This window comes from Nyctereutes procyonoides, unplaced genomic scaffold, assembly GCF_905146905.1.
Source record: "Nyctereutes procyonoides isolate TBG_1078 unplaced genomic scaffold, NYPRO_anot_genome, whole genome shotgun sequence".
Lineage (NCBI taxonomy): Eukaryota > Metazoa > Chordata > Mammalia > Carnivora > Canidae > Nyctereutes > Nyctereutes procyonoides.
Genome location: NW_026575135.1, coordinates 28,833,625 through 28,855,569, shown reverse-complemented (window position 1 = coordinate 28,855,569; position 21,945 = coordinate 28,833,625). Strand labels below are relative to the sequence as shown.

The window sequence follows — 21,945 nt, the reverse complement described above, 5'->3', positions numbered from 1 at the left end:
ATTAGGTTTTTGGTTGTTGAGTTTGATAAATTCTTCGTAGATCTTGAATATTAGCCATTTATCTGATAAGACGTTTGCAAATATCTTCTCCCGTTCTGTAAGTCCCCTTATAGTTTTGTTGACTGTTTCTTTTGCGATGCAGAAGCTTTTTATCTTGAGGAAGTCCCAATAGTTCATTTTTGCTTTTGTTTCTCTTGCTTTTGGACATGTGTCTAACAAGAAGTTGCTATAGCCAAGGTCAAAGAGGTTGCTGCCTGTGTTGTCCTCTAGGATTTTGATGGTTTCCTGTCTCGCATTTAGGTTTTTCATCCATTTTGAGTTTCTCTTTGTGTATGCTATAAGAAAATGGTCCAGTGTCATTCTTTTACATGTGGCTGTCCAATTTTCTCAGCACCATTTATCGAAGATACTATCTTTTTTCCATTAGATATTTTTTTTCCTGCTTTGTCAAAGATTAGTTGACCACAGAAATGAAGGTCCATTTCTGGGTTCTCTATTCTGTTCCATTGATCTATGTGTCTGTTTTTGTACCAGTATCATAGTGTCTTGATGATCACAGCTTTGTAATACAGCTTGAAGTCAGGCATTATGATGCCCCCAGCTTTGGTTTTCTTTTTCAACATTCCTCTGGCTTTTCTGGTTCCATACAAATTTTAGGATTATTTGTTCCAGCTTCGTGAAAAATGTTGATGGTATTTTGATAGAGATTGCATTGAATATGTAGATTGTTCTGGGCAGCATAGACATTTTAACAATACTTACTCTTTCAATCCATGGGCATGGAACGTTTTTTCCATTTCTTTGTGTCTTCCTCAATTTCCTTCATACGTGTTTTGTAGTTTTTAGAGTACAGATCCTTTACCTCTTTGGTTAGGTTTATTCCTAGGTACCTTATGGTTTTGGGTGCAGTTGTAAATGGGATTAATTCCTTGATTTCTCTTTCTGCTGCTTCATTACTGGTGTATAGAAATGCAACAGATTTAAAAAAAATGCAACAGAGTTCTGTACACTGATTTTGTATTCTGCTACTTTACTGAATTTGTGTAACAGTTCTAACAATTTTTTGGTGGTCTTTTGGGTTTTCTATATAGAGTATCATGTCATCTGCAAATAGTGAAATTTTGATTTCTTCCTCGCCAATTTGGATTCCTATTACTTCTTTTTGTTGTCTGATGGGCTAGGCTTCCAGTACTATGTTAAATAACAGTGGTGAGAGTGGACATCCTTGTCTTTTTCCGACCAGAGAGGAAAAGCTCTCAGTTTTTGCCCATTGAGGATATTAGCTTTGGGTTTTTGGTATATGGCCCTACATATTGAGGTATGTTCCCTCTAACCCTTCTTTGTTGAGGGTTTTTATCATGAATGGATGTTATACTTTGTCAAATGCTTTTTCTACATCTGTGGAAAGGATAATATGGTTCTTATCCTTTCTTTTATTAATGCAGTGTATCACGTTTACTGATTTGTAAATATTGAATCACCCTTGCAACCCAGGAATAAATCCCACTTGATTATGGTGAATGATTTTTTTAATGTACTGTTGGATTCGATTTGCTAGTATTTTATTGAGAATTTTTACATCCATGTCCATCAGGGATATTGGCCTATAGTTCTCTTTTTTAGTGGAGTCTTTGTTTGGTTTTGGTCTCAGGATAATGCTGGTCTCATAGAGTGAATTTGGAAGTTTTCCTTCCTTTTCTCTCTTTTTGGAACAGTCTGAGAAGAAATTCTTTAAATGTTTGGTAGAATTCAACTGTAAAGCCATCTGGTTCTGGACTTCTTTTTGTTGGGAGATTTTTGATTATTGGTTCATTTTGTGAGCTATTGATCTGTTCACATTTTCTATTTCATTCTGTTTCAGTTCTGGTAGTTTATATGTTTCTAGGAATTTATCCACTACTTTCAGGTTGTCCAGTTTATTTGGCATATAATTTTTCATAATATCCTCTTATAATTGTATATATTTCTGTGGCATTGGTTGTTATTTCTCCTCTTTCATTTTTGAGTTTATCTATTTGGGTCTTTTCCCCCACCACCACCCCCTTTTTTTTTGATAAGTCTGGCTAGGGGTTTATCACTTTTATTATTTTTTTCAAAGAACCAGTTCCTGGTTTCATCGATCTGTTTCATTGTTTTGTTTGTTTTAGTTTCTAAATAATTTATTTCTGCTGTAATCTTGATTATTTCCTTCCTTTTGCTGGTTTTAGATTTTGTTTGTTGTTCTCTTTCTAGCTACTTTAGGTGTGAGGTTAGATTGTTTATTTGAGATTTTTCTTGCTTCTTGAGGTAGGCTTATATTGCTATATACTTTCCTCTTAATGACCATTTTTGCTGCATCTCAAAGATTTTGGACTGTCGTGTTTTCATTTTTGTTTTGATGTATTTTTAAATTTCTTCTTCAATTTCCTGGTTGACCCATTCATTCTTTAGTAGCACATTAACTTCCATGTATTTGTGGACTTTCCAATTTTTTTCTTATTGTTGACTTCAAGTTTCATAGAGTTGTAATCAGAAAGTATGCATAATATAATCTCTTTGTACTTGTTGAAGCCTGATTTGTGACCTGGATGTATTCTGGAGAATGTCCCCTGTGCACTTGAAAAGAATGTGTATTCTGCTGTTTTAGAATGAAACATTCTGAATATATCTGTTAAGTCCATCTGGTCTGGTGTGTTATTCAAAGCCATTGTTTCCTTATTGATTTTCTGTTTAGATGATCTTTCTATTGATATAAGCGGGATGTTAATGTCACCTATTATTATTGTATTACTAGCAACGACTTCCATTCTGTTTATTATTGTTTTATATATTTGAGTGCTCTCATGTTGGGGCCATGAATATTTATAATTGTTAGATCTTCTTGTTGAATAGTCTTCTTTATTATGATAATAGTGCTCTTCTTCATTTCTTGTTATGGCTTTTGGCTTAAAATCCAGTTTGATATAAGTATGACTACTCTGGCTCTCTTTTGATGTCCATTTGCATGATAAATGTTTCTTTATCCCCTCAGTTTCAGTCTGCAGGTGTCTTTAGGTCTAAAATGAGTCTCTTGTAGGCAACATATAGATGGATCTTGCATTTTTATCCATTCTGACACTCTGTGTATTTTGATTGGAGCATTTAGTCCATTTACATTTAGAATAATTATTGATAGATATGTATTTAGTAGCATTTTATTACTTGTTTTTTCATTGTCTCTGGAGACTTTCTCTATTCTTTTCTTGTCTTTGTCACTTTTATTCTTTCCTTTCTACTCAAAGCATCTCTTTTTGGCTTGTGGTTTTGCCTTCACACGTCTCATCTCTCCCAGGGCAGCACTCATCCCTTCCTCCCACCTCAGTATGACTATATTTGTTCCCTGTAGAGAGTTGGTCCTGACCTCATGGGTTTTACCTTTCTAATGCCAGCAGTATCTGCTGGAAATGTTGGCCAGCATACAATAGATTTGATTATTTCTACACTGGATATGTGTAAGATTGGTTACTTCTGACTTGTGTCAATGGTTGGAAACAATCCATATGCAACTGCAGAAAAAAACTCAACAGAACTCAGTATAATGGTGAAGTCTATTCATTGCCTTCAAAGAAACTAGTGGCTCTTCAGTTAAGATCCATTTTTATTAAGTATAAATCAAAACCATTCTATTAAATACTGCTTTACTGGGTGAAAAGTAGTAACTAACTGTGCTAAAGTTATGATCTTTCAAGCATTCACATTACCATAATGATCTATAGCTTCGCTGAACTCCCTTCAGATACCTACTTAAACTTTTCATGCAGAAAAATGTTAAAAAAAATAGTCTTAACTGGGAAGAAATGGAAAAAAAATCCATGAAATAGATGATTCCAAGTTTTGTATCTATATTCCTGGAAGAAATATTATAAAAACACTGTATGAGGAATGCTGTTCTAAAGAAATCTCAGTGGCAGTTCTGCTGAAATTTGTTTCAGAAGGAGGCAATATCCCAGATGCATTAGATCTTGTTACGTATCTTAATGAATGGCTTCAGATAAGCAAACCATGTGTTCAGTAAGATGACCCCACAGCATCTGCCTTGTAGTGGAAAATGCCACATTCATGCAGATTACTCTTTGGCAATGGTCTTTCTCCTGTGCTTTTTAAATTTTTTTGAAGTTTTATACAGTATGTCGAAGATGTTTTTTACCAACACAACTGTTAAACAACTCTATAAGAAGTTATATTATCTGAGGATATGTTAGGAAATAAATCTTTACTTTTCACAGAAAATCTCAAGGAAAATGGATTAACAAAAAGTTGCTTTGCCATCTTTTCACTCTATACAACAAATGTAAATTTAGTACAATGAAATATTTTTTAAGTAAAAAGAAAGAATCCCTTTAATATTTCTTGCAGAGCTGGTTTTTAGTGGTCATGAACTCCTTTTAGTTTTTGTCTGGGAAACTCTCTCTCCTGTTCTGAATAATAACTTTGTTGGATAGAGTATTCTTGGCTGCAGATTTTTCTCATTCAGCACATTGAATATATCATCCCATACTCTTCTGACTTGCAGAGTTTCTGTTGAGAGATCTGCAGCTAGCCTTGTGAGCTTTCCCTTATAAGTTAGGGACTTCTTTTGCTGCTTTTAGGATTTTTTTTTATCACTGTATTTTGCATATTGAGTTACAATATATCTTGGTGTTGGCCAGCTTTTGTTCATTTTGATTGGTGTTTGCCTCCTGGATCTGGATGTCTGTTTCTTTCCTCAGAATTGGGAAATTTTCAGCTATTACTTCCTCAGATAAATTTTATTCCCCCTTTCTTCTTCTTCTTCTTTTTCTTCTTCTTTTTCTTCTTCTTTTTCTTCTTCTTCTTCTTCTTCTTCTTCTTCTTCTTCTTCTTCTTCTTCTTCTTCTCCTTCTCCTTCTCCTTCTCCTCCTCCTCCTCCTCCTCCTCCTCCTCCTGCTTCTGCTTCTTCTGGGATTCCTAGGATACAAATGTTAATTACCTTTGATTGGAGTCACTGAGTCCCTAAGTCTATTTTCATGTTGCATAACTCTTCTTTCTTTTGTTCAGCTTCATTATTTACCATTGTTTTGTCTTCTAGGTCACTAATTCATTTCCCTGCTTCTTCCATCCTTGTACTCATTTCATCAAGTCTGTTTCAAATCTTTGTTATTGCATTTTTCATTTCTGACTGTTTTCTAACTCTTTTTATCTCTGTGGTAAGGGCCTCCCTGAACTCTTTCATTCTTTTCCCAAGCCCAGAAAGTACCCTTACGATTGTTGCTTTAAATTCTCCATCAGGCATATCACTTTATCAGTTTTGATTAGATCTCCGGCCATGACCTTATCTTATTCTTTCATTTGATATAAATTCCCCCATCTTGGGATTTTTTTGTAAATCTCTTTCTTCTTCTGTGTGCTAGAAAACCCTGCTATGTTTCCTGATCCTGACAGTAATGGCATTTTTTTTTAAAGATTTTATTTATTTGTTCATGAGAGACACACAGAGAGAGAGGCAGAGACATAGGCAGAGGGAGGGGTAGGCTCCATGCAGGGAACCCGATGTGGGACTAAGATCCTGAGACTCCAGGAGCACACCCTGGGCTGAAGGCAGATGCTTAACTGCTGAGTCACCCAGGCGTCCCCAGTAATGGCATTATGAAGAAGAGGTCATATAGTGTCCAGGGCCTCACATTTCCAGGAGTGTCTCAAGTATGTGCTGCATGCACTCTGCTGCTTATTTTGACTACTCTATCCTTCAGACTGGTCATCTGCAGAAGCTCTTCTTGCCTGCAGTGGGGCAGTGTTTGGACCTTGGTCAGAGTGTGGGGAGTTTTAACTAGATGTACTCTGATCTGCTTGCTAAATGAGACCTGACGCTACTTTCATTAGAACTGATGCCTTGCAGAATTCTCTGGTCAGTAAATGTGGTGTGTACAGGGGTTTCTGCTGGTATCCGGGGAAGGGGCCTGCTGCACTGGGACTGAGACACACCTGCCCCAGAAAAGCAGATCCCACAGAAGAGTGGGGGTGGGGTGGGCCTTGGCGTGAGCAGCTTAGGCAGCCAGTGTAAGTGCTGTGCTATTTACCCTAGGTGCCTCTGTGCCTATGCTGAAGGGTGGTGGAGGGAAATGGCACTGGCTGACTTTTTTTGTCCCAGGAGAGGTGACTCTTCCTATGCCACCTCTCACAGATATGCCTTTACTCCGGGATTGAGCAGCACCCTCAGAGCTCTATCCCAGCCAAGCCCACTGACCTTTCTAACTCCAGGCTTCAAGCCCTGCTGATTGCAAAAACTCAGGAAAATCAGCCCCTCTTGATTTCCCAACCACTGGCATTGGGAAAGTATTTTCCTTGTGTGATCCCCTGTGTGCTCCACTCTCTTTCTCCCTTCTCTGTGACCAGGGATCCTTCCCCTCTGCAGCACTTACCATCTGTTTCTCCCCCAAACCACATCTCTGCACCTCTTACCTTCTGCGATGTGGCCTCTTCTCTCCCTCTAGTTTTGGAATTTGTTCTGTCAGTCCTCAGGCCGATTTCTTGGGTATTCTGAATGATCTGATAGTCATCTAACTGTATTTGAGGGATAAGGTGAGCCTAGAGGTCTCCGTCTATGCCAACAACTAAGCTCCCGTCCTCTAAGTTGCTATTTTAAAACTTCCATTTAACTTAAGCATAAGGAGATTGCTAATTAATGGCTATCCAACAATCCAGGAAACAGGGTGGATGCATTAGAACAGAGTGACCAGAATGTTGAGGTTGCTAAGAAAAGAGTGGAAGAATAGATTTACATTGGGGTCTAGGAGTCTAGGAATTTAACTTTTTTTTTTTTTTTTTTTTTTTTTTTTTTTTTTTTGAGAGCGTGGGTGAGGGATTGGGGCAGTAGTGAGGAGAGGGAGAGAGGCTCTACATTCAATGGAGCTCAATCTCATGACCCTCAGATCATGATCTGAACTGAAATCAAGAGTCAAACACTTAACCAACTGAGCCACCCAGGTGCCTGGAGTTTAACATTTCAAAACTGGAACAGAGCAGTGTGGTAATGAGGACATGGTTTCAGATTACTAAATTAGATTAGAGGGGAAGAGTATTGGCATTGGGATGTCAAGTAAACTGAGCAACCAAGCTGTTGGATGAAGTCTGTGTGGCCAAGGAAGTTCCCAATGAGAGGAATGAGAGGAACTGTGGAGAACTGTTGCCAAAGTGTTCAGTGAATTAGGGCAGGTTTGGAGGGAGACCCAAGATAAGCATGGTGGGTAGGGCAGTAAATGTAGGGCTAAATGGTGTAAACCTTAAAGGACAGATGGTATTTGGGAGCAGGAGTCAAGATCTTGAAGCAGCAAGAATGCCAACTCCTGAAAGCTGCTGGGATACATGGGATATATCAGAAGCACTTCTCTTCTAGAAGGCTGCGGTGAGGAGCCAGACCTCAGCTACAACGTGTGCTCTTATTGGATCTAGATCTTGCATTTGGAACTCAACATTATATTACTAGTGTTGTCATGAACTTAACATCTATATGACAAATAGTTTAGTGAATATTCATAACTGTTTTTAGTCATTTCCCTATTGTTATTTGGGTTGTTTCCGATTTTCCTTATTATAAACAATGAAGTAATGAGCATATTTGTGACGATTTTTTTTAGCATTTATGATTATTTCAGTTAGGTAGTTTCCAAAAAGTGGACTGTCTACCTTGAAGCATATGAACATTTTCCCAGCCCTTGATGCTCATGGTTCTATCCTCATCTTGGATTTTCTCTGCTCCAGCCATGGAATCAACCTTGGAAAATTTCATCTTTCCAAGAATTTCTGATTTCTTCAAGTAGAGACTAGTATTCACATGTCAGGATCTGGGCACTAGATGTGTTTATTGAATTGGCATGTCATTGTCAGGCCCTCTCAGTGGACAAGCAGAGAGAATATGATGTATGCCTGAGTGTATGTGTATGCAATATGCATATACATGTGCACACACACAGATGCTGTTTCCCATGTGTAGGGTTGTTCACAGCAGTTCTGTCTTCAGGTTACAGTGGAGGCGGTCACAGCAGCAATGACGAGGTGTGTGCTTGATCCCCTCTACACTGTCCTGGAGAGTCCTGCCTGCCCTCCAGGTGATGTCCTCTTACAGGTGCAGCAGGATCATGTGGAGGGCGACCAGGTATGGAAGGGCTGGGCTGCCCAAGTACATCAAGTGCCTTTAGACATTCAGGAATCCCCAGGGAAAACCATCAGTTCTGCCACCAAATGAACAAAACAGCACATAGCTATTTCAAACAACTGCATTACAATCCCACTGCATCAACCAGTGTTCTCCCAAAGGCGTACTTTAAGTACTTTAGGTGAAGCTAGCAGACTGGTTTTTATTCTTAGGTGTACTTTCTCTATTCTTTTGGTGTTGAAATGTCCTTTCTCCTATAAAATAAAGGGTAATGATAGATGGTACCATTCATAAATCACCCTCTATTGTTTAATTTTAAACTTTCTAGCCCACAAAGTTAAAAAAAAAAAAACAACTAAGGAGGAGTGAGAGGACTGTTGGCCATCCTTTCTAACCTGTGAGAAGCCTGCCTTGGGCCTCACCAAAGAAAAGTGAGAAGTCAGTTCTGGTGGGAGTGGGCTGCCTTTGAAGGACTCTGGGGGAGACAAAGGAAGGGGCATGATCAGGTCTGGAATTTAGAACGAGCACTCTGGCTTCAGTTTATGAAAAGTGAATGCTGAGAGAAGATCCTAAAGATGGGAAAAGCCTTCCTCTCACTTTTGTAGAGCAATTAATGGACATGAGCCAGAAGAGCCTGAAAAAAATGCGAAGGTCAAACAGAATTGGAAATTCAGGAAAAGGGGCCTCTTTGGCTTTGAGGCTCACTTTCTAAGAAGAATTTGAGTACATCTTTTCCCTAAACTGCTAGAACTCATTTGCTATTTTCTTTTCCCCCATAATTTCATTAAAATAAACAGTTTTCCCTTCTGGGCAATCTTTTTAAGAATGGTAGAGAAAAGAGCACAGTTTATTTTCTATTTTTTATTTATTTATTTATTTATTTTTTCTATTTTAAAAAAAAGTTTTTCTCTTCTGCCACTAGCCAGACTAGTCTACTTTGGCAAGCCTTCCATTGGTAATAGCTGCTTCCCCCATTCTGTATTCACATATCAATTGTATCTGAACTCTAGTAATTATCAGGTGTCTTCTCTGTATCCTTAGAGTCCCCCGTCTGGCCCCAATGCAAACCATATTTTAGCAGCTGCTGACATGACTGGTATGGTGAAGATTCTTGGTGAAGTGGGGAAAATGGTGAAGATTCTTACAGAAGTGGGGAAAATTATTCTTCTCAAAGGGCTTCTAAACCCAGAGTTTGAAAGAAAACAAAGACAGATGCGCCTAGCCAAAGCAAGGATGCTGAGGCTTTCATACTCCTGCCCCTATGAAGTCCATCTAATGATAGCACCTGTGAGTAGGTTGCAAAGTTGAATGAGGCCCTCCTAAGAGTGTTGAGCCACAATAGGGGTGCAAATGTCTATTGAATCAGATGGAACCTCCCCACAGTTTTCTAGTGTATTTCTGTTGCCGAATTTGAGGAGAAAATAGTTGCTTTTCTCTCCTTGCTATTTGTTAGTCTTCCCTGAAACAAAACTGTCTTGTGGGACAATTGGCAGGTGTGAACTGTACATCAAAGAGGCAAGAGCTCTCCTGTATCCCTGACTGATCTTGTCAAGCTGGCGGATATGCGCCTCCCTGCTAAGTCCCTCTTCCCTATGCGGGGGCCTGGGAACACATACAGCCTGCAGCAGGGGCAACACACCCACATGTTCCTGTCCTGTCACTTGGCAGGTTGAGAACCTTAACTCTCAGCGGCATTTCCAGAAGACTCACACTTTTTTTTTTTTAAGATTTTTTATTTATTCATTTTAAAGAAAGATAGAGCAAATGAGCAGGGGAGAAGGGGCAGAGGGAGAGGGAGAAACAGACTCCTTGCTGAGCAGGAAGCCCAATGTGGGACTCCATCCCAGGACCCCGGGTGGAATCATGACCTGAGCCTAGGGCAGATATTTAACCAACTGAGCCACCCAGATGCCCCTAGACTCACTCTTTCTACACTTTGAAAGGAATATTTATCCCATCTGGTGTCACTTCCTTATCACAGTTTCCCAAGGGTCCTCTGGGTTTTCCAAGGGCTGCTTATTTTGGGATCCCTGAGGTGAAAGCAGCTTTGTCACTAGGGTAGCAAGGAAGCAATCTAAAGGGAGGAATAACTTTTTAATAATAATAAAAAGATGTGTGTGTGTCAGAGGGGCCTATAACATAGTGATTAATAGCAGGGACTCTGGAGACAGACTGCCTGAATTCAAATCCCAGCTCCTCCCCAGTCACCTGCATGACCTGGAATAAGAGACCTACTCCTCAATTTTGGTTTCCTCATCTACAAAGTGGGAATAATGACAATGGTATCTACCTCACAGGATGGTGAGGTACATGGATGAATGATGGATGATGATTAATTCAGATATTCCAACTAAAACACTTGGCATGATGCCTAGCACTGAATGACAGTGAGGCCCGTCCTCGTGTGAGCTCATCACTGCTCCCCTGCATGCGACCCGCACTCCATCTCACGTCTGAAATGGTTGTCGCCAATAGTTGCCTTGGTGAACGGTTGTGAGAATGGGGAGGAAAATATACATCAAGTATCAAGCACTGTGCGCGGCACAGAGTAGATTCATTCCCAGCCCTCTCCCCTCAAAACGCCTCCTTAATTCCCCTGAAAGCTCTCAGCACACACATCTGCTCTGCTCCCAGGTCTTTCTAACACAGTGCCTCGGGAATCTATGAGCAGCAAAAGAGGTTCATGTGAAATCATCTCATTTATTTTCCCTTCCTCTTTGCAATGGGGAGAGGCTTTAGTATCCTCCTCTCACGTTTCTCTATTCAAGTAGCACAGAGTCTCTTTGCAGTCACTTAGGAGGGATAATGCAAATTCCAATTAAATGTCATGAGTCCAGGGCAGCACAATCTTTTTTCTAAATGCAAACAGATCCCACGGCGATAACTGACTTATGGCTCTTAGGGACTTTCTGGACTTGCAGTTTTTTATTTCTTTTATTTCAAATCCATAGGTCCACAGGGTTGTGGTAAATTCACAGTCCAGATGATGCTCTGTCAGTTCATAATAGCAAAACTATACCTTATGTTATCTGCACAACCTCAGGAATCTTGTGCCAAGGTCAGAAGTGGGAAATGGGGTTCACCTTTTGAATGACTTTTCTTTAATGTCCATGCTTCAATAATTGGTGAATCTAATGATTTACTATTTGAAAACAAAAACCACAAAACACTTCTCCCACCAGTCCCTCTCTTGACAAATGCAGCCTCCTTCTATATTCTGTAGTTGAATCATTCTGTGGACAATACCCGTGATGCTCTAGGAATCGGAAGGTACAAGTCATTCATTTCCTCACAGCATATTTATTTCATTTTTAGGCTGGAATTACATCCTGACATACAAAATATCTCCAGGTGGAACCCGGAACTAGAGAACATTTGCAATCTGTATAACTCCTGGTGACCTCAAAGGAGTCAGGTAGAATGAATGGATGCTACTTTTCAAATGCAATGTGATTCTTATTCATTTCTAAATTAGCCCATGGAATATATGCATTAATAAATCTCACAGCCACGTAGTGCTCTAGCCTCTTGGTTACATATTGCTAATTGTTTATATAACCACATATTTTATATTACAGCTAAATAATTAATGTCCAGTAATTTCTTTAAAGGAGAAAATCAGCAAAAATTAACTACGATAGTTCTGCAAGCTTCTTTTCTATTTTTAAGTTAATTTTTAATTTTTTTATTAATTTTTTTTTCAGTTCTGTAAACTCCTTATGGTCAAAGCTAAGATCTGCTTTGAGTGTTTATTAATTCTTAAAAGCTGCTTGTTTTCACAGTTTTTTTTTTTTTTTCCATTTCATAGCAGGGAGCAAGACCTAGAAATTTCTTAGGTACTGTTTTAATCGATCATAGGCCTACCTTGCTCCCACTGTGAGTGATTCCTCCTGGACTTCCAGATGGTCTTCCTATCTCCTGCCTGCTTAGAGACCCCATCCTCGCCTCTGGTCTTACCTTCATACCACTTGACACTTTATGGACTAGCCATTCTGACCTTCTTTGTGTCCTCTTGTTAGATCTATTGTCCTGTCTCAGGTCTCACTCAGGGTCCATTTTGTATTTGTGAATGCTGCACATCTTGGGAATGGAAATACTTTATGATCTCAGTTGGACTGGTCATAGAAACACTAATGCAATCACACCAACAAATGACCAAAAAGAAACTCATAGCTGAATTGCTCTGCCACATAGAGCCTGTGTCCATAGAGAAGGAGGCAACTGAAGAAGAGTTCAATGCCTAGAAGGTGAAGGTGTCTCCTGTGGCTCAGAGTGGGGGCTCTGGAGCATACCTGAGGGGCCTTAAATCCCAGCTCCATCACCTTGCTTATAACCTTGGGCAAATTACTTAGGTAACTTTGACTGCAGAGATAAACAGGAATAGCCAAACTCACAAGGTTGTCATGGTCATTAAATGAGATTATCCCTGTAAATTGCTTAGAGTATATGTAGTCTATAGTATACACTCAATAAATGTACACCTCTGGTGTATCATTAAGTTAATATTATTATTACATATTGCTTTTCTTTCTCTTTGATAGCAGACCTTAATGAGATATCTATCAGCCATGTATATTCATTCATTCATTCATTCATTCATTCATCAAAGGTTTATTAGGCATCTGCTGTGTGCCAGACACTCTATTCTAGGTGACAGAGAAACACCAATAAACAAAACAGAGATGTCTGGGATGCCTGGGTGGCTCAGTGGTTGAGTGTCTTCCTTCACACCCAGGGCGTGATCCCTAGTGTCAGGATCGAGTCCCACATCGGGCTCCCTGCATGGAGCCTGCTTCTCTCTCTGCCTGTGTCTCTACCTCTCTCCCTGTGTGTCTCTCATGAATAAATAAATAAAATCTTAAACAAAACAGAGATCTCTGATGTGAAATTTATATTCTAGTGGGGTAGGGGATAGACAAGAAACAATAAAACTAAAAATATATATATTATATAATATAAATTATATATAGGGATGCCTGGGTGGCTCAGTGGTTGAGAGTCTGCCATTGGCTCAGGGCGTGATCTGGGAGTTCCAGGGTCGAATCCTGCATCGGGCTCCCTGTGGGGATCCTCCTTCTCACTCTGCTTCTCCCTCAGCTTATGCCTGCCTCTCTCTGTGTCTCTCATGAATAAATAAAATCTTTAAAAAATATGTAAATTATATATATTTCTATGTATATAAATATATATAAAACATAAAAATATATAAAGTTATATATATATAAATATATATATATAATTTATGCACATGTTATAGGAGAAGGAAAATTTGAGCAGAGAAAGGGAGCTCACGCATCCTGGGAAGCCCAGGGGGCAGGTGCGATCAGCAGGGGCCACAATGAGAAGGTGATACTCCAGTTAGAACTTGAAGGAGGGGAAAGAATTGGCCATGAGGCCATGTAGGGGAAAAGCATCCAGGCAGGGGAACACCCAGTACAGAGGCTGTCAGTGTGAGTGTGCTTGGCATGTGCAAGTCCAGCAAAGAGACCCAGCGTATAGGAGTGGAGGGAGAAAGTGAGAGCTGAAGCTTTTAAGCCAAGTGCAAAAGGTAGCATTTCAGGGTTTTGAGCAGGGAAGGGGCCTATCTTATCCACAGATAGGGCAGGGGTAGGCAGCCCCGTTCCTCACTCTCTCCTAGCCAATGTGAACTTCTCCCACTAGATTGGATCTGTCTAAAAGGCCTTTGCATCTTTACCAAGATTTTGTCTTAACTGCAGACTTGTGTGCACCAAGCATCTCTACCTTCATGTGATTATTATTTTGATAAGACAAACTCTAAGTAAAATAATTAAACAAGTCACAGTTTATAAATTTTCTAAATGCTGCTGTCTCTTGTGGTTATCAGTGGACATGCAGTTTTTAACAATACCAAATACATCATTGTAGAGACATAGTTATTTCTAACATTGTTTCGGAGTTAACAAACATAGGATTCTGTTGATGCCTTTCCCTCTCTATGTTCTACAGCATTCTTGAAAATGCTTAGACTCTTACTCTCTGATGATCTGATAATATGTGAGGTCATGTCTCAAGTGTATGACATTATTTCCTCTGGAGCAGATATTCAGCATAATCTAGTGTGCAGTAATACTGTTATAAACTCAACCAAAGTTTATTTAAATTGAATCGGATTTCCCCATTTAGTTTTTAATCTATTGAGTACTGGGAATTTGTGCTTCATGTTCATGTTCACAAAAACTCAGATGAGGAATGTTGCATTAAAACAACGAGAAGTTTCTGGTAACACACTGTGTTCTGCTGAAATCTTCACAATGAAGAAGAAAAATCGGGTAAAATATATCATTGTTATAAATGACACCACTGTTAATTTTCAATGACATTTCTTTATCATTTTGGTAATGAAGTTTGCCTGGAAGCAGAGTTGAAGTTTAAGAATTTAAAATAATTGCAAGATTGGACAGATATAGTGATTAGCTTAATGTCCACAGGAGTACCAATTTTTGCTGTGGTTGGAGGGACTGAAGGCATCTGATGCAAATTTATCATCTTCTAAAACAGTTTACCACTTATTAGCATGAATACAACATAATATAGCAGGTAGTGAACAACTTGAAAATTAAAGATCTCTCTAGATAGGGTAACAGGGGCTGTGACCTGAAATGCCTTCAGGGGAGTGGCAGGGAATGTGCCCAAGGGAAGCCTGCCAAACTAAGAGGGCAGTGGTAACTGACAGTCAGCCCCATGTCTGGGATGCAGTAGGGAGTGCTGAGGACAGTGGGCAGTTGGGGAGAACATGCCTCCATCTAAATGGGTCCATCACTTCTCAGCCAGTTCTTGCCACACAGAAGCAAAAGTCTGGTGTCAGATTTTCTGATTCTATAAGAGCAGACAGAAATTCTGATATTGGGTGTCAAATTTCTCCATTTTTAATGATAGTAGCTGGTTAAAAAATGAGAAAAAAAAACTGGGTTAGTCTAACAAAACATGCCTGTAGGCCACATTCAGTCCATAATCTGCCTCTTTGTCACATCTCGGTATAGGTTCCAGACAGTGGAATTGAGAAGTAGAGGAACCTGTTATATTTGTGCTGGGGTTCCAGAAGCCTCATTCCTCACTGCCGTCTGCTGAGAAATCACCTCATCACAAATAGCTTTTGTCAGACATAGTATCCGATTGCTGCTATTAGCAACAGTGGCTGTTATTAGAGTCACAATTATCCTAAAGTGGCTGTAAATGTACTAACAACATACAAACATATAGAATTTATATATTTTGTTTTCCAGATCTGTTAATATTTTAATCTTATGTTATTTTGCAAAAAGAATTGTGAGTTATACAGGAACTAATCTATAAGCCATTGCAGTTCAGAAATCTGCGGCACAGAACATTTAAATTCTCAAGGTCTCAAAAGGAAGGCTGTGGCGAACCTGAATTTAAAATTCAGGTTTATTTCCTCTGATTGAGGAGCTATTTCTCTAGTCAGGCTTTATTATATTTACATGCTAGATTGTTATCAAATTTAATATTGACTCCTACTGCAAGAAGAGATGTACATCAGTCTGTGGAGCACTTCAACTATATGCAAGCTGTCCCCTCCTGGGAGAATCTAAAAAGTATAAAGGAATTCCTGTTAGAATACAAATACATGCCTGTGTGTTCTCAACACATTTTGAATTATTGTTTGTAGAATTAACCATTTTCTTTTCATTTACCTGTTCCAAGACCACTGCAAGATGAAAAACTTACTGTGCAAATTTATTTATTTACTGAAAGAAATTAATTGAGCACACACGAAAAAGACGGAACAGGTAGGTGATGGTTATGTGTCTTTTATTTGTGACATTTGAATCCTAAGCTCACATGAACTGATTTCATAAATATCCTTTCATTTCCTCTGGCTTTTCTAATTTATATAATTGTATTAGTTTATTCTTATAGTCAAACCCTTAATCACAAATGGAATTAAATATGGTATACATTTTTTTCTGATGCAATTAGAAAAGATACAGGAAAACCTTGAAATTAAAACACTAAAAGTTAGTGATACAGTTTAAATGTCAGATTAGAAATGGCATCTCCCCTTTGAAAGTTACAAAAATCCTTATTTATTCATCAAAAACTTCCTATCCAGAATTAATAACCATTCAGATGGAAACAACCTGTTAAAGTTTTTGGTTGCTGACATACTTTTTAAAGCAGGGAAAAAACTTTCTATCTCCAAAGTACTTTATTTGGCTAATTCTAGGAGAGAGTCACCTAGATTCTCACTCTCACTCTCAAGGACCAAAATGATCCAAGCACAAATGACAACAGTATTATCTAAGTGACACATCTGGCTCCTTCTCATGATTTTGCCTTTATACACACTTCTTGAAGACATCGCTGTACTTGTCCCATGATATTTCTTTGACTTACAATGTGATACCCATGGGGTGTGGAAGTCATAGAAGGCCAGAGACCACAGGGAATGACGTGCTTCCATCAATGACCAGATGACGATTTGGCTTAAATCACCACCAAAAAATGAGAGGCACTCCATTCAAGTCTCCTAACGCTTTGCCAGTTAAAGAAGGGATTAAAACAAAACAGAGTGATTGGATGAGGAATATTAAAGGTAAAAATGAAGGAAACTCAGGAAGATAAATCAAAATGGATTTAACACGGACAAATAGAAAAGAAAACTTATAAATGCAAGTCAGGACTTAGCAAAGACACCACACAGAGTTTGGAGAAAGTATGTGATAATTTCTTACACATTCACTATTGGTTACATCCATAACACACAGTGACATGGAAAGCCCAGGAAAGGGCTCAAATGAACACTAATGGCAGAAATGTTAGCAACGGAGCAAGAGCAAGAAGGCTTCCAGGAGAATTCTGCCCATGGGAGAGCCAAAGGGAAAGAAGGCTGAAGGACATTTGGTAACAGTCTTCACATACTTACTGGATCTGCCAATAAGGCTCTCATTTATTATGTTTCTTCTTATCCTAGATAATCTTTGGATCTTTCTTAATGTGAGACACTAGGAAAGGTGTGCTGAAAAGATAGTAGTTTGGCTTAGGCTAAATGGAAGGAATTCAGATGTAAAGTGTTCACGGCGGTATACCAAAGGATGCTGTAGAATGTCTATGCCTGTCTTCAAGAGGAGAATGGGGTTTTCCCTGGGAATGTGACTGATATGGTTTGGGAGGGTAGAAGGAACAGCTTAAGAAAGCTCTTGAAGTTGTTTCCACTCATCCTAGCTCTCAGAAATGAGAAAACACCCAGGAAGAGAGAATGAACACCTAAGAGGCAGAATCTGACTCTAGTTGAGTATTTCTCAACCTTTATTATTATTATTATTATTATCATCATCATCCTAAGGAGTTTTTAAGGAAATTTTATTCCTAATCATCCTCATTAAACTTTAATACCACATATACACTTTATATTTGTTTATGTACTATGGCCCCCTGAAGGGCCACAACCCACTGTAAATTCTAAGATTCCTTCCCCCACAGTTTTTGCACCCTTGAATAATCACCTTCATTGAGAATGCATGCTCTCTAAAATAAACCATGGGTCTGAATGGGAAGTCATTGAGGATGGGAGCAAAAAACAAACAAACAAAACCAAAAACATATTTCAGCTCTGGCTACAGGGACCGTACAATTTCTCATCAGCTAGCATACTAATGTCCTGCCCGTCTTACTTTTCCTTCCTTCTGTTAAACAGGAAGTCATGAATCCTTTATCATTGTTACATCATTTAACTGCAATGGTTATGATCTTTTGGAGACCCTGGACCGCTTTGAGAATATGAAGAAAGGAATGCACATGTGCACAGCCTCAAACTCTATAAAATGTGTGCATGCTGAATTTCAGAGCTTCCTAGTGAATTATGTACCTTTAAAATGAATGAATCGGGCAGACAACACCTAAACCCACTGGTCAAGCTTAATATCATGACAAGAGACGATAGACATTATATACTTCCTGATACATGCAATAGGAAGGAAACATCACTTATGTAGTATTCTTCCTAAAAAAAAAAAAAAGTTTAACTGAGTCTAATAAAGAGGAAACAATCAGAAAAAAAAAATCCAGATTGTAAAACATTCTACCAAAAAAAACAGCCTGAACTCCTTTATGTCAGTGTCATCACACACACAACATACACACACACACTCCACCACCATGCCACACACATACATACAGAAGAACTCTAACCCATTAACTAAAGAGAATGACAACAAATGCCACGTGTGATTTCTAATTGGATCCTGGATAAACAACAATATCAAAAGCTATAAACATTTTGGGGGCAATCGACAAAGTTTTTTAAGGTTTTATGATGTCTGCAACATATTTTGAAATGGTTCACCTATAAGAATGTATATTTCCCGAGAGAAAGAGAAAATATATGGAAAAAGTAATTAAAAAAATGTTAACAACTGATGCACATAAGTGAAGGGGACATGGATGTTCATCGTAATCTTTTCTTTTTGAAATTTCCACTTTGAAACTTCTCAAAATAAAATGAAAAAAAAAAAGCTGGCAGATACATGTAATACCCAGCTTAAAAAAAAAAAAGTGGGAAATGAAGGAGAGCCTGTCAGGTGAGGAGGAAGAAGCAGAATGTCAGGCTCAAAGCCAGAGAGCTGGAGGTGCCTGAACCATTGCCAGGAGCTCAGATCCCCCTCTGCAATGAGATGTACTTAGGATGTAGTCAGGTCAAAGAGATAAAAAATTGTCTGTGATAATTTTCTTTAGAATTTGCCAAACAAAGTTCTGCAGGAATAGGAATACTCTAATTAAAAAATAAGAGCAGTTTGCCAGAACTTATCCTAGAAGAGTTGATTAATGTAATTAGAAATATAAGCAGGAGGAAATTGTGCCAAGAAGTTTAAACAATATTCGGTCTTTTAAATTGAATGGAAATTTCATACACACAAACAGTTAATAGAAAAGAACCTTAAAAAGAATTAGTAACAAATGTCTTCAGAATCCAGCATCCTGCTTGATTAGGCATCATTGAAATGCAGGAACATGGTCAACTTTTTAATGCTAAAATCCTGTGGTTTTCCATGGTGGCAAAGCTTCAGAGTTGTTCCCAGGCCCTGGGCTCCCTGCTGTCATTTATTTCTCTGTCCCTCAGCTGGACATTCCCCTGCAGGGCTTACTGCGTGTGTATTGCATAGGTTGGGAATAGGGGGTCTTATTTCTTTGTTCTCTGGATCCTTAGGACAGTCAGATATTCTTTCAGCCAAAGATGATGCTGAGAAGAATCTTTGCCTTTCTTGTCCTCTCAGAGTTATCTTCGGAAGCCAAAAAAGGGAAGAGGGTATGTTTGTTTTTGACCAGAACACAACAATATGGAAAGAGGTAGCAGCATTTGGATTCCACGAGACGACTTTGACAAGATCGGAAGCAAAGGCTGGTTTGTTGGGTTAGGACAGGATGCCACAGTGCCCAGACTGGGTCAGCCCTTTCTTTGGACAAAAAAATCTCATGCTTTCTCGGCTCTTGTGGCAGCCATGAATGGCTTTAACGCGTTACATATAATGAAACGAAATCAGAGTTGTTTAGTTATTCTTTAATCGGTGTTACATTAAAATACACTAAAACGTTCTTATCTACTTCCCTTCACCAACTGCTATTTTGTCAAATTCAAATGATCACTGGGAGTATTATCACCCCCTAGTCACAGGCTCTCAGGACCGTCACCAGTTTCATGAATGAAGCAGAGAAGGCAACTGTTTCTTCCACTAAGACTCACTTGGGTTTCAAAAGGCAGGATGTAACACAGAATGTGTTATTCTGTTTATTGGAATGGGAAAACCGAGAGGGAATGGAAGAAGGAAGTTAGCTCCAGTTCCCCTGTTACCTTGGCAACTGTGGCACAATCACAGGGGCAGAAATTAATTTTGTGCCATAATACAAACCAGCCAGGGAGGGGGTAGTACAGAGGAAGAGAAAGAAAACACAGGCTGGATGTAGGAGGTCAGAAGGCCAGCTGGGAAGGCTACAAGTCAATGAGCTGGCTGTCTGAGCTATGTGCACCAAATAACCAATTGCACTTCTTCTTTTTTTTTTTTAAAGTGAAATTTTAGTATTATGTAGAGACAGCCACAATTCCCTACCGTTTGGTCAAGAACAAACACTGCACTAATCTATCTGGCTCAGGGCTTCTGCTGATCATTCTTGGTCATTTATAACTTCCTTTTATTCCTCTCTTCTGGGAAACAGGAAGAAAATATCTTGAATAGAAGAGACAGGAATGGTGTGGTTATAAAAAAACACATTCTGTTCAGAGTTAACTGGTAACTCGTCAGTTTTATGTTAGTGGCCGGTCTCCTCCCTGTAGTTAAAGTTTGTTCGGGGTCATGGAGGGGTCCCTGATAAAAATGCCTAATAGGGAAGTCATGTTGAGGCTGTAGGGTGGGTCTTAGATCTGTCATGGCTATATGGCTCCGCATGAAGTTAAACCACGGCATCAGATCAGGGTGGGAACATTGACAGGAAGACTTGTTATAGAAAAACTTGCTGCTCATCCAGAGTTCCAAAATTCACCTGGTACTTAGAAAACACATTACAGAAAAGCTGGCCAGTTGACAAGACCGAAGTGGAAAATACAAATAAGTGTCTCAGTCTCAAAACCTGAATTCCAGTAAAGCTTAGGCAGCAGGTCACAGGCAGAGCTGCGACACACACAGAAGTGCAGAGGCGTCCTTGGGGCAACTGAGAGCCAGAAGGGGTTGGGGGGGCAGTCCTTCTTGCACGCTGTGGTCAGGTCCACAGGTCGTGGCTAGCAGCACTCGGAGGGTTAAGAGCACACAGCGTGAGTGGGGAATGTCTCTCAGGAATCACCGCTTGTCTCCACCTCTCCTGCTCCTGGAAGTAGGTGTGCCATTTCAGCCAGGGAGGTCTTCCTTCTCAGGGCTCCAGGAGGAAAGAGCTTTCCTCTGGTCTTCCGAAAGTAAGGTGGGGTGTTAGTGACACATCCTGCTCGTCATCTCTTTCTGGAAAGCAGGGAAAGAAGGATAATTAGGAATAACTACAAGCAATGACTTGTTGAAGGATTCTAAAAATACCCTCACAACCTCTGGAACCTTGAAACAAGAAATCACAAGCATGGCCCATGGATAAGGTTGGATAAGCACGATAAGGTTGGATAAGCACGCAGATGTGTTCCGTTTGGTCCGCAGGTTTAGTCAAGCAATGTTAAAAATAACAACAAACCAAAAAAACTTGGCTAACTTGCCAAAACTCCAGGTTGCTCACCTTTTTTTGGGAAAATTTGCAAGATCTGGAGCCACCAGACAGTTGGAGTTGAAGAACAGCTGTCCTCTTCTGATGGAGAATATACTCTCCAGTTGGCCCCAGTCCCTACTACTCCCAGTTGTCTCTCCAACAGGTGCCAAATATCACTTACTGATTGATACAATCATTGGGTTTAGATGGCTATTTTTCTTATAGAAGTGAACAGTTTCACTTTACCTACCTTCCAAACAAAGATGGAAAAATGAAGTGGGTGTAAGTTAAGAAAAATGGGTGGGAGGACTCCTGTTAATGGGCATGAAAAATATACCACTGTGTCCCACATGCATCCACCTGGCCTTCCCCTCATCTATACCACCTGCTGGGTCCCTGTGAGCATTTGCAGATGCCAAATGTGCCATCTTTTATTTTTCTCTGGGCTTCTGCATAGGTGGGACCCTTGCCTGTGGCCTACTCCCACCATATCCTGCCCTTTTTACTTAGCTAATTCCATTCATTTTCCCCAACTCAGGCAAAATGACTTTCAAGATGCCTGGGAGACCTTCTGACGCTCCTGCCCCAGACACTGCGGAGTTAGCCACTTCTTCCACCAGTGC

At 39.6% G+C, this 21,945-nt stretch overlaps 1 protein-coding gene and 1 pseudogene across 3 annotated transcripts in view; one reads left to right on the top strand and one right to left on the bottom strand.

Annotated features, from left to right (window-relative positions):
- The first annotated feature begins 3,341 nt into the window (after window positions 1-3,341).
- Window positions 3,342-4,132, top strand: LOC129494579 (proteasome assembly chaperone 2-like; annotated as a pseudogene).
- Window positions 4,133-15,902: 11,770 nt separating this feature from the next.
- MOB3B (MOB kinase activator 3B) overlaps window positions 15,903-21,945 on the bottom strand; it is a 189,800-nt gene continuing 183,757 nt past the window's right edge. For all 3 annotated transcript variants that reach the window (XM_055302078.1, XM_055302076.1, XM_055302079.1), the window contains one exon: window positions 15,903-21,090. In XM_055302078.1, coding sequence (XP_055158053.1) covers window positions 21,061-21,090 — 30 coding nt within the window. In that variant the 3' untranslated portion in view covers window positions 15,903-21,060. The remainder of the gene's footprint in view (window positions 21,091-21,945) is intronic.